Consider the following 13,223-nt stretch of genomic DNA (forward strand, 5'->3'; position numbering starts at 1 on the left):
GGTCCGAAGGACGCTTTGGTAGCTGGAGTTCCTATGTAATCAAAAAATAAAAATAAAAAAGTGGATTCCTCCATATTTTCTTTTCCTTTTGCTCTTATTTTCCAAGTTTCAACTGGAGTCTTGGGCTCTGTTTGGAACTCGAAAAACACCGAGAAAAAGAAAGGAAATTATAAAGAAAGGAAAAACACTGAGAAAAAGAAAGAATTCACATTTTCATGTTTGATTAACAAGAAAAGTGAGAAAGAAAATAAAAAATATATTAAATTTATAAACAAAATTTTGATTTTGCAAACTATTAATATTTAATTTTTCTTAATTTTAGTCATATTAAAATAAATTTTCATTTTGAGTAGAATTTAATACAAAAGGAAAATATAATGGAGAATGAGTTTCCTCCTTATTTTTTTTTCCTTTCATTTTCTCAAGTAAAATCCTTGATCTAAACAGTCTAAAGAAAATTAGTTATAACACTTGTCCAACTTAAGATAATGTTAAAGAGTATAGATATCTACCATTGGATTCAAATTTTTATCGAATTTAAAGAAATTCAATATAATTTTATTCTACAATTTGACCAATCCACTCAAATCCCGATATAGTAAAAAAATATTTTGAAACAAAAAGTTATTTTACAATCAATTTCAAGAACAAACCAAACATAAATGTGCCATATATTAAAAAATCTACCAATAAAATAACTATAATCAAATATAAAGATTTTATATTCCGAAAAATGCTATATCCTAAGGCGGCATTTGATTTATAGCGTCAAAAGTATTTTTATAAAGTCATATTATTGGAATTCTTGTTCCTGCACCTGTCTCATAAAAACATTTTTGCAACTTGTAAGATTCTCCGAATCAATGTCTGATCGAATATGTAAATTCTAACAAGCATCTCGCGAAGATGACCATTATATTCTTGATGTCATACATAAAGTATAAACAACATATCGAGAATAATTATATTTTCACGACAAAATTCTACTTAGAATATGTACTTAATTAAATCCTTGTTCTAAAATTCTAATGATATAAATTTTTAAAAAATTAACACTTAATTAATCCAATCAACCCAAATAATTGAGGCAATACAATCTCTAAATATTGAACATTATATAATATTATTATAACACACACAGTAATAACAATACTTTCAATTTATTAATAATTTATTATTTTAAATATGACAACTAATAATGTATAAGGCCATTGATATTTATTTAGTCCCAAAAATAAAATTTTAGTAGGATGAAATTCTCATAAAAGTTACTTACAAGAGAGATTAAAAATGTGATGTCCGTATTTTTTAAAATATGAAGATACTCTTAGGTACTGTTTGGGAGCACGAATTTTGAAACTTAGATTTAAATTGAGATGAATTTGGACAAAATTTAATTAGATGAATTTGGACAAAGTTTAATATAATTTAATATTACGTATTATTCAAATCTAGTACCATTCTAAATCCTAATTCTCTCCAAATATGAAGTCAATATAAAATTTTAGAACCCGGAAAAAAAAAATTTATTGCAAACCAAACATCTCCTAAATATCAAAATTTTCCAAAATTGTGAAATGCTTTTTTAGTCTCACAAGCTTAAATTTCAAAGCCCCTTGGCGGTGGCACAAATTCATTGCACTTTTAAAATTAAATTCATTTCACTTTTAAAATAGTAAATGATTTGGTATTCTATAAAAATATTTTATTTTATTTTATATGGGAATATCCTTTTTGACCCGAATTTGTCTTTTGAAAAATTAAATTTCGTGTAAATCCAAATAATTTTAAAAACCCAAATTCTCATATTCGTTATTAAAAATGCAAAGTGTGTGTTTGCATGTTTGTATTATTTTTTGTGACTTCGAACTTTATTCCCAAGTAACTCTTATGTACAAATTTATTAGTTTAAAATCAAAAGTCGTAATATTATAAGAAAAATGACAATATTACAAACTTTTATATGATTATTTACTGTAAATTATTACTAAATTACTTTTTTAACTTTTTATATCTCTAATTCTTTGTACATTGTTACTCTATTTAGTTTTGCCTTATATTGCTTAAACCAACAAGATATTAAAGAACACGTTAAAAAAGTGCCGAGACAAAATCATAAGAGCAAATATGATGACTTAAATCTACATTGTATGAATGAGAACAAATTCCATAATTTTAGAAGTTGACTTATTATGAAAATTTTTTGGAGACAATTAAGCAAACCCAAGTTTTTAAAAGAGATTTATTTTAATTTTAACTTTAATTTTTCATATTGTTCTTTTAAAGTGTGTCTTAACTTTCTCATTGCAATATCTTAGATACTTGATTTCTTATTAGCATAAAGAAAATATACCAATATCTTTTGGTGAAATATTGGCGCACCCAATTAATAAAATTTGGGGTAAAGTATATTACCATAAAACAAAATGGTACATTATGTATGACTTGTGAAATGTGTAGCTTTTTCTAATACATTGAATGAGGGGATGAAAGTCAAATTCATGATGTCAGCAATGATAAGACTACTCTCGTCATTAAACAAGTAAAATAAGACTCTGAATAGGGCCTGGTATGCTACCGCCAAACAAATTATTGCATCTTGCGTCACTAGTAATACTTACTTCTTCTTAATCTTTTTTTTTTTTACTTCAGTACATTGAACGATCAAATTCATGACTTTAGTATGATAATAAGCTCTTGATAAGATATTGAACTGACAGTCGACTCTATAAGTCCATGCTCACTTGTTGTTATTTATTCATCTCATAATCTTAAAGATAAACTAACTCCTATAATAATGGGGTTGGCTACTATAATTTGGAAACATGTTAGAAAAGTCATGGCTTAAGTCAACCTAAAATCTTTGACTTTGTTCTTTAGAATCATGGTAGGAAGATTTCAGCAATCATAAAACTAAATAAATAAAAACAAACAAAAAACAAAAAGGACATCTCTAGACCATATGTCTTTCTGCTTTACGAGGATAGGGGAGGGTTGTCATAGTGTTCGCAACCTTATTCCTATTTTTTATTTAGAAAGATTGTTCTGTCGGCTCAAATATACAATCAACCAGTCAAAAAGGAACGATCTTACCGTTAATCCAAGGCTAGCTCTCAAAATAAAATTAATAAAAGATCAAAAAAAAAAAAAAAAAAAAAAAAGAGGTAAGGGTAATTTTCAATCATTGGGTTAGGGCCACAAAGTTCAAGAGATTAAAACTATTACTTTTAGAAGTATGAATCATTTAGAATTTGTGTTTCAAAATTAGTATTTACATATTAGGTTAGTATAGCTGAAAAAAGCATTTGTTTGCAGGACTGAAATTTAAACAAATTGGATTAAACTTATTAGAATTAAACATTATCATACTTTGTGTTTAATCTAAGTCCACAAATAATAAGATAACAGCACTATTATTTTTTTCCTTTGGGGGGTGGGTGGGTTAGTCATACTCATGCCTGCAAAATGCAAAAGGGCATGGAATAATGATTTTGGATTATCACTTGGAACCATTTATAAAGAAATAAATAAATAAATATATATATATATATATATATATATATTGAAAATATAGTTATTTAAAAAAACACTTGTTTAAAAGTAGTTTAGGATTATTTGTTATAAGTATTTTTTTAGATAAATATTTTTTTAAAAAAAAATATTTATTTTTTAAAAAATAATTTGAAAATTGAAATAAGTATTTATTTAAGTGTAAATGAAACACTACTTATTAACACAAATACTTATAAAAAGTATTTAGTTTGAAAAAGTATTTATTTTTAAAGACCTCTCTCTTTCTCTCTCTCTCTCTCTCACACACACACACACACACAATTTGTAAATTCAATGGGGTTTTAGAATTTTGCGCGAAAGAAGAAGAGGAAAGTAAAACAAGAAGGAAACTCATTTTCCCTTACATGTTGCTTCTCTATTGAATATTATCAAAAATGAATTTTTGTTTTAATATGACTAAAAATATAAAATAAAAAAAAAACTAATATTAATGACGTATAAAATTAATTTTTTGTTTATAAGTTTGATATATTTTTTTATTTTTTTTTCTTATTTTTCTTGATAACTAAACATGAAAATGAGGATTCTTTTTTTTTTTTTTTTTCCTTTCCTTTATTTTTACATTTTCTAAATTCCAAATGATGCTAAGTTCTTTTAATTTCTTTATATTTTACTAAAGGCTAGTGGGGGTTCCAAAGCCCATATAGTTGGACTAACCACAGTTGAAGGCCTTGGAGCCCAGCAGCCCTTTTGCTGCCCCAAAATGGGAAGTTGGGCTTCAGATCCCTTTCTAGGGCCTCATTTGTATTCCAATTATTCAAGTTTCCTTTCTTGGGTCAGAGCTTTGACAAGAAGCATAGATTAGAATCTCAAATTCACAAACCCAAAATCATTACCTCTCAACACTTTTTGAGAAATACTTGGAAGGCACTGCCCTTCTGCAGGATTAGGAATAGTCAAATTCTATATTAGGAAGCGTTGCAGGCATATGCATTAAATAGATTGACAAAAGACACTGACCTTCCCTTAATTTTGAAAAAAAGACAAGGAGTTCTCTTGAGGTTTCAAATATTTCAAGGACCTTCTTCAAAGGTTTTAAAATTTCAGACACCTCTTTGGAGGTTTGTGAAAAAGACACAAATCTCCTCTTATGCTTTACAAAAAGATAAGTCTTCTGAGGGGAGACTTGTCTTTTAGACAAATCTCAATAAAAGGCTTACAACATTTTTGAAATCTTTGGAAAAATTAATATAATTTTTGAAATCTTGAGGAAGGTTAAAAAAGAAGGCAAATGTTTTCTCCTAAGTAGATTTACCTCAAACTAACCATCTCTATAACTGACTTAGGCGGTATTTTGAAGGATGAATCTTGCATGGAATTAAGGTTCTAGTCATACCCAAAATGCGGATGACCTTTTCCATATTACTTTACAAATATTTCTTAGGGAACATTTTATTGGATAGGGTACTTGTAAAGGGAATATGATTTAGGAGAGGTATTTGAGATTTTATTTTAACAAATTCCTTGTTTGGATAAGTTGCAAAGCAAATAAGATTTTTAAATGCTTAGGAATTTACCATGGGCAATTGGGTGACACAAATCTCCTTTTGAGACACTTGAAAAAATTCTTTTTTTGTTTCTTGGATTTAAAATGGTAAATAAGATTTTTTAATTTTTTTAAGAAGTTATTCTAAGGTTTAGCAGTCACAGGATTTAAAATTCTAGAGTAATTTGAAAAGCCCTATCCAAAGAGGGCCTTAAGAGCTTTTTAAAGATTTTATTTAGCTAAAAATGAAAAGAAAAGCCCTATCCAAAGAGGGCCTCAAGAGCTTTTTAAAGATTTTCTTTAGCTAAAAATGGAAAGTATTATAAGTAGTATCACAAGTTGGGGTCACAGAAATAACTTATTCAAAACTAGAAAAGTTGCATACATCATATACTTCCCAAACTCCTAATATAACACAACAGCTAATAAATTGACAACTATATTCTTACCAACCACTACAAATACCTCTGCTGGTGGCATGCATATTGCACCATCACCTTCTGCCTGCTTTTTCTCCCTCCTACCTCTTCCTCCCCAAGCTCTGCTTCGCTGGTCCAAGCTCCAAGCAGCAGTCCTCCAATGGCTCCAATGACGGCTGCAACATCGATGATCACCGATCCATTATGGGATGTCAATGATTTTGTCATCAAAAAAGGCAATGGAGTAAAAGGCCTCTCAGAAATGGGGCTGGAAAGCCTTCCTAATAAATACATCCAACCACTTGAGGAGAGGATGGACATGATGAATAAAGCATCACAGCAAGAAGAAGAATCCATACCCATCATCGACATGTCAAAGTTGAATGACCCGGAATTGGCTGATTCAATATGCAGAGCAGCAGAGAAATGGGGGTTCTTTCAGATTGTTAACCACGGGGTGCCTGTTAGCCTGCTTGAGAATGTGAGGGATGTAGCTCATCTGTTCTTTGCGCTACCAGCAGAGGAGAAGAGGAAGTACTCGAAAGGGCAGTCTCCTACTCCCAATGTGCATTATGGCACAAGCTTTAGCCCAGAGGCAGAGAAGGTGTTAGAGTGGAAAGATTATCTTAGCCTCTTGTATGTTTCTGAGGATGAGGCAGCTTCATTTTGGCCTCCTGTTTGCACAAATAAGATGGATATCAAGATACGCATGTTTTAACATTCATATCATCTCATCATATAACTTCATGCTACAGACCTTGTCCAAAATCAAGACCTCTAAAGTTAGTTTTTACAAATATAAATGTGATTCACACTGTCAAAACTGCTGGAAAAAGTTAAAAAGTACACATTTAATGAACTCCACACAAATAAATTTAGAGAATCTATTTCCATCCCAACCATATGGGTGGAAACCAAGTAAAATCTAAAATTATTGCCATCTGCAAGTTATTGATTTACATATCTTGGTAATTTTCTTTTCTATCATACAATGGTCTTGTAATACCTTTTGTTTGGTTTTTAGGGATCGAGTGCTCGAGTACATGAAGAAAACTGAACTTATTATCAAACAGCTATTGGGAATCCTAATGAAGAGGCTAAATGTGAAGGAAATTGACAAAACAAAAGAAAACCTGTTAATGGGTTCGAGAAGGATTAACCTCAACTACTACCCCATTTGTCCAAACCCCGAGCTCACGGTGGGGGTAGGTCGCCACTCCGACGTCTCGACGCTCACTGTCCTCCTTCAGGATGATACCGGTGGACTTTACGTGCGAGGAGGAATCAGCGGTGATGGCTGGATCCATGTCCCTCCTATTGACGGGTCCCTGGTGATCAATGTTGGAGATGTGCTGCAAATAATGAGCAATGGTCGGTACAAGAGTGTCGAGTGTTGGGTTTTACCGATCAATCAATTGATGAATAAGATGAGTAAACAAGCACACACACAAAATTGACACAGGAGTTACGTGGTTCGGCCAAATTCCGGCCTACGTCCACGGGAGCGAGGGATTATTATTTGCTGGGAAAAATAAACAGAGAGGAGGAGGAGGATTCCCTCAGCACTCACTCAACTCTCTCTTATCTCTTACTGCACTGCACTCTGCACACTCTGCACTCTGATTTACAACACCACACACACATGTATATATACACACAAGCGGGAGCAAAAAATTCAACAATGGGCGGCCGGAAATGTCAACATTTCCGGCAAAGCAGGTGGAGCCGGAAATGTTGACGGAGCAGGGCAGCCGGCGCCGTAGATATTGAAGGAGAGCAGCAGCCTTCTGTTGACTGGGTATGGATCCATCAATTCTCCCCCTCCATACCCATAGGAGGAGAATAATATGTTAATCTTCAATTGACATCCATCCCAGCTATATCCCTACATAGCTGGAGCTTCTCATAGGTTACTCCCTTTGTTAACATATCTGCCGGATTTTCTTTAGTATGAATTTTGACTAACTTCAACAGTTGTTGTTCCATCACTTCGCGTATCCAGTGATAGCGAATGTCAATGTGTTTTGTTCGGGAATGGTACATTGAATTCTTGCTCAAGTCCAGTGCACTCTGACTATCACAATGTACCTTGTATTCTTCCTGTTTGACACCTAACTCTTGAAGAAACCTCTTTAACCACAACATCTCCTTCCCAGCTTCCGCTGCGGCAATATATTCTGCTTCTGTTGTGGATAGGGCAACACACTTTTGCAATTTTGACTGCCATGATACAGCTCCCCCTGCAAAGGTGAACAAAAAACCTGATGTGGACTTTCTTCCATCAAGATCACCAGCCATGTCTGCATCAGTGTAACCCTCCAAGATTGGTTCAGCTTCCCCGAAACATAAGCACAATCCCGATGTACCTTTCAAGTACTTGAGAACCCATTTCACAGCTTCCCAATGGTCTTTCCCTGGATTGGAAAGAAACCTGCTCACAACACCTACAGCGTGGGCAATGTCTGGTCTCGTACATACCATTGCGTACATCAAGCTTCCAACTGCTGATGAGTATGGGACTATTGACATTTCTTCCCTTGATGAGTGAGACAACTTCTTGCTTAGCTTGAAATGATTAGCCAGTGGAGTATTTACTGGCTTGGCACTTTCCATGTTGAACTTTTTAATTACCCGTTCAATATACTTCTCCTGTGATAACCATAGCTTTCTGGCTTTCCTGTCGCGACTGATCCTGATGCCTAGGATCTGCTGAGCTGGGCCTAAGTCCTTCATTTCAAAAGATTTAGACAACTCCATCTTTAGCTTGTTGATCTTTCTTGTATCCTGACCAATGATCAACATATCATCAACATAGAGTAGTAGGATGACAAGATTACCATCAGGAAATATCTGAACATATGCACACTGATCTGCTGCAGTCCTCTTGTATCCGTGACTCACCATGAAAGAATCAAATTTTCTATACCACTGTCTCGGTGCTTGCTTAAGACCGTAGAGACTTTTCTTCAACCTGCAGACTTGATGTTCTTTCCCTGGAACTTCAAATCCTTCTGGTTGCTCCATGTAGATGTCTTCTTCCAAGTCACCATGTAAGAAGGCTGTCTTCACATCCATTTGTTCAAGCTCTAGATTCATCTTGGCTACTAATCCGAGTATGACTCGAATTGTTGTCATTTTCACTACTGGCGAAAATATCTCGTCAAAGTCAACACCTTTCTTCTGTTCGAAACCTTTGACGACCAATCTGGCTTTATGCGTCACAATTTTTCCACTGCCATCTTTCTTAAGCTTGAACACCCATTTGTTCCTTAGTGCTCTCTTCCCTTTGGGAAGTCTTACCAGCTCATACGTTTGATTCTTATGTAAAGAATTCACCTCTGCTTTCATAGCTTCTATCCATTTGGCTTTGTCGGTATGAGATTGGACCTCTTGGAAACTTTCTGGCTCCCCCTCATCAGTGAGTAAAAGATATTCTGATTCTGGATATCTTCTCGACGGAATCAGAATACGACCTCTTTCAGATCTTCTGGGCTCAGCTTCTTCTGGAGGAGGATATACCTCATCATCTGACTGCTGTGATGATTCTGCAATTTCTGGTGAAGGGGGTTGTTGCTCCCCCTGCTCAACACCTTCTACATCTGTTTCCAAAGGATCATCCTGCAATTCTCCATGGTTTGTGGGAGAATATGATAGTGTAGGATCTGTTACAATGACAGGAGCACCGTAACTAGGCTGGTTAGACTTTGTTTGTGGTTCAAAGTCCTCAAACACCTGGTTTTCATGGAAAACCACATCTCTCGATTTGATGACCTGCTTCCTCTCTGGATCCCATAATCTGTAGCCGAATTCACCATCTCCATAGCCAATAAAGATACATGGAATGGACTTCGCGTCGAGCTTTTGCCTCTGCTCATTAGATATATATGCAAAAGCTTTGCACCCAAACACTCTTAGATGAGTGTAAGAAACTTTTCTTCTGGTCCATTCTTTCTCTGGAATTCCAAAGTTAAGTGGTGCTGACGGTGATCTGTTAATAAGGTAACATGCGGCACGAACAGCTTCCCCCCAGAATGGCTTAGGTAATTTAGCCATACTGAGCATGCTTCTAACTCTTTCCATAATGGTCCGATTCATTCTCTCAGCTACACCATTATGTTGTGGGGTACGTGGGACCGTCTTTTCATGCCTAATACCACGTTCAGTACAGTATGCTTTGAACTCGTTGGAAGTATATTCGCCTCCATTGTCTGTCCGGAGGCACTTCAATTTCTTCCCTGTTTGCCTCTCCACCATAGCATGAAATTCCTTGAAATATTTAAAAACCTGGTCCTTGTTTTCAGAAAATATACCCACACTTTCTTTGAAGCGTCGTCAATAAAGGTAACAAATACCTATTGCCGCCGATTGATTCTACTTCAATGGGTCCGCATACATCAGAATGTACCAAACTCAATGGCTTTGACCTTCTCTTCATAGAGGAACTAAATGAAACTCTATGCTGTTTTCCCAAATAAGCAGTGATCACATGGGTTTAAGGCAATACCTTTTGTGATTTTTATAAATGCCTTCTTCGCCAGTGTAAGGAGTCCTTTTTCTCCTACGTGTCCGAGTCTCTTGTGCCATAGGTTTGGTGATGCTTCATCTTCCACTGCATTGATGGCATCAGTACAAATCTTCACCTGCGTTTTGTACAATGTGCAGCAAATGCGTCCTCGTGCTATTGTCAAATTACCTTTTGATAATTTCCAAGTACCTTTCCCGAAGTAGCTTTCATAGCCCTGTTTATCAAGGGCTGCCCCAGAAATAAGGTTTAGCCGAAGGTCTGGGACATGTCGCACATCCTTTAATGTTATGGTGCAACCAATATTGGTTACAATCTGCACATCTCCGATTCCCACGATCTGAGAAGAACTAGTGTTCCCCATCTTTACTGTACCAAAATCTCCAGATTTATACATCGTGAAGAATTCTTTGTGAGGAGTGGCATGGTAGGAGGCTGCTGTGTCTACCACCCATTCAGTGTCGTGGTTCCCAATATGACAGCATGCATCTTCATCAATAGAGAAAACTGATATATCTTGAGTTAAGGTGACCGAGTTCTCACCTTCCTCCTTCTTTTGTTGCTGGTGGCTTTGACCATGATCCCGTCGAAATTTTCGACAATCTTTCTTCATATGGCCTTCAATGCCACAATAGTAGCACGAGATTTTCCCTCTCTGCCAACTTTTACCATCATTGAATCTGCTGCGATCCTGGGATCTTCCTCTAGATTTGCTTCTGCCTCTACCTCTACCTCGACTTCTGGTACTGGTACTTTCTTGAGGTCGGCCTCTGGTTTCAGTAACAAAGGCCTGTGACTGTTCTGCACCTGTTTCTTTTCTCCTGGCTTCTTCGTTGAATAAAGCATCTTTTACCATCGCCATGGTAAGTTTGCCGTCAGGAGCTGAATTGCTGAGAGTGATGACCAATGTCTCCCAGCTATCTGGTAAGGAGCTAAGAAGCAACAATGCTTCTGCTTCATCGCCAAGATCCCATCTTTACTGATGAAAGCTGATTTACTAAATTTTGGAACTCACTAGTATGTTCAGCTATAGAGGTCCCGCCTTTTAACTTCAGATTAACAAGCCGTCTCATTAACATGGCTTTGTTGCGGGCAGTCTTGGCCTGGTACATGTTTTCCAGCTTCTCCCAAAGGCTATAAGCATCAGTCTCTTGTGCGACATGATGATATACCTTGTGGTCAATCCATTGTCTGATTTGACCAATGGTCTTTCTATTCATTCTTCTCCAATCGTCATCTTTGATGGAATCTGGTTTCATACCTTTATAATCCAAAGGGTCTGCCAGATCCTTACAATTAAGGAGATCCTCCATCCGAGACCTCCACAGAGTGTAATTGGAGGCTGTGAGCTTGATCATAGTACCCGAGTCTGATTCCTCCATTGATTTTAAGCACTAACTTGCTTGTACAGAAAAATTGGGGCAGAATCTCAAGAAACCGAATATACGGTTGCGTCCGGAACGGTCAAAACCCTGGAAATGACTTAAGTTGTTCGAAAAACGGACCTGAAATGGCCTTGAAAGGCCTGGTCAAACTTTGGTCAAAATTGGTCAACGGGTGCTGACGTGGCGTTTGACCGGTTGCTGACTGGGCGTTGACGCGGCCGCTGACGTGGACGCTGACGCGGCGTCTGGGAGAGGGTTGGAGGCGGGTCGGATCTCGAGCACGGATCCGGGTCGCGGTCGTGGATCCGGGTCGCGGTTCACTGTGCCGGGTTACGGGTCGGGCACGCGGGTCGGATCTCGCCAATCGGGCGAGGAAGACGCGTGCAGGCGCGTGTCGCCGTCCCGAAGTCTTCGCCGGCGCGTGGGGGCGCGTGGGGCTTACCCTGGTGTCCGTTTGAGGCTTGGTTTACACCGTTGGAATCGTCTCGAGCTGAATTGCACAATGGAAGGCTCAATTTGGGATTTTGAGCAACTTCAAAAACTGGGAGAAAATAGAATTTCTCCTCTGTTCACCTCTGTTTGGTGAACTCCGGCGTACCTGGACGCTCTGATACCACTTTGTTGGGTTTTACCGATCAATCAATTGATGAATAAGATGAGTAAACAAGCACACACACAAAATTGACACAGGAGTTACGTGGTTCGGCCAAATTCCGGCCTACGTCCACGGGAGCGAGGGATTATTATTTGCTGGGAAAAATAAACAGAGAGGAGGAGGAGGATTCCCTCAGCACTCACTCAACTCTCTCTTATCTCTTACTGCACTGCACTCTGCACACTCTGCACTCTGATTTACAACACCACACACACATGTATATATACACACAAGCGGGAGCAAAAAATTCAACAATGGGCGGCCGGAAATGTCAACATTTCCGGCAAAGCAGGTGGAGCCGGAAATGTTGACGGAGCAGGGCAGCCGGCGCCGTAGATATTGAAGGAGAGCAGCAGCCTTCTGTTGACTGGGTATGGATCCATCATCGAGCACCGAGCCTTCACTAATGGAAGCAAGAACAGGGTTTCAGTCCCCATTTTTGTCAATCCAAGGCCCCGTGAGATAGTCTGTCCTCTGCCAGAAGTACTTACAGATGGGGAAGAACCGGCGTATAGACAAGTTCCCTACTCGGACTATTGCAGGCATTTCTTCAGCAAGGCACATGATGGAAAGAACACCATTGAATTAGCAAAGATAGGGTACTGTCCCGTTTAGTCAGCTTTCTCCCTGCAATGGAAGCAATAATAGTGAAAATAAAGATGGTGGAAAGGACATTCTGCCACTGCCAAGTGCCAATAAAGATGGTGGAAAGCATTGGATGGTAAGGACTTATTCTGCCACTACCAATAAAGGTGGGCTCAAGCTGCAGCCTACAGCCAATGTGAGACCAGAGTTCACTTTGCTTGGAAGCTAAAAGAAAGCTTAAATGGATAAGTTCTCAACAAGTAGTAGACTCTCCAGGAGAGGTCAATGGTCTGGCAGTTATTAAGTAATTTTGGGAGTTAACCTCTTATATAATTAAAATGAGAAACTTTGTCAGGAAATAACAATAAATAAATAATAGGTAACTTAGAAATTTAGATCATTTGTTTTTCTTGATATATGCTAGAGGAATGAGCAGTACAGAGTAGCCCTCCATACTCCATCTGAACAAGTCATTACAAGAAAATAGGCCAAATAGAGCAAAGAAAGGCATGCCAAATTCACCGAATGCTTTGAACCAGTTCAAGAAGAACGAAGCCACACTTGTATTACAATTGTAATGATGCATGCTCTCCTGTCA

At 37.2% G+C, this 13,223-nt stretch overlaps 1 protein-coding gene across 1 annotated transcript; it reads left to right on the forward strand.

Moving 5' to 3' along the window:
• Window positions 1–5,638: 5,638 nt before the first annotated feature.
• Window positions 5,639–12,655, forward strand: LOC131148463 (feruloyl CoA ortho-hydroxylase F6H1-3-like). The gene is made up of 3 exons (XM_058098159.1): window positions 5,639–6,189; window positions 6,503–6,875; window positions 12,431–12,655. The coding sequence occupies exons 1-3, from the start codon at window positions 5,639–5,641 to the stop codon at window positions 12,653–12,655; spliced, it is 1,149 nt and encodes a 382-aa protein (XP_057954142.1).
• The last annotated feature ends 568 nt before the right edge of the window (window positions 12,656–13,223 follow it).

The sequence above is a fragment of the Malania oleifera genome, chromosome 2 (genome assembly GCF_029873635.1).
Source record: "Malania oleifera isolate guangnan ecotype guangnan chromosome 2, ASM2987363v1, whole genome shotgun sequence".
In the NCBI taxonomy this organism is placed as follows: domain Eukaryota; kingdom Viridiplantae; phylum Streptophyta; class Magnoliopsida; order Santalales; family Ximeniaceae; genus Malania; species Malania oleifera.

What these genes read in the sequence shown, in the direction of transcription:
- LOC131148463 (XM_058098159.1), top strand. Translation starts at nt 5,639, where the DNA reads ATGGCTCCAATGACGGCTGCAACATCGATGATCACCGATCCATTATGG. An exon ending in ATGGATATCAAGATACGCAT is followed by an intron (nt 6,190 to 6,502) that starts GTTTTAACATTC and finishes TTTGGTTTTTAG; the next exon opens with GGATCGAGTGCTCGAGTACA. An exon ending in ACAAGAGTGTCGAGTGTTGG is followed by an intron (nt 6,876 to 12,430) that starts GTTTTACCGATC and finishes TCCATCATCGAG; the next exon opens with CACCGAGCCTTCACTAATGG.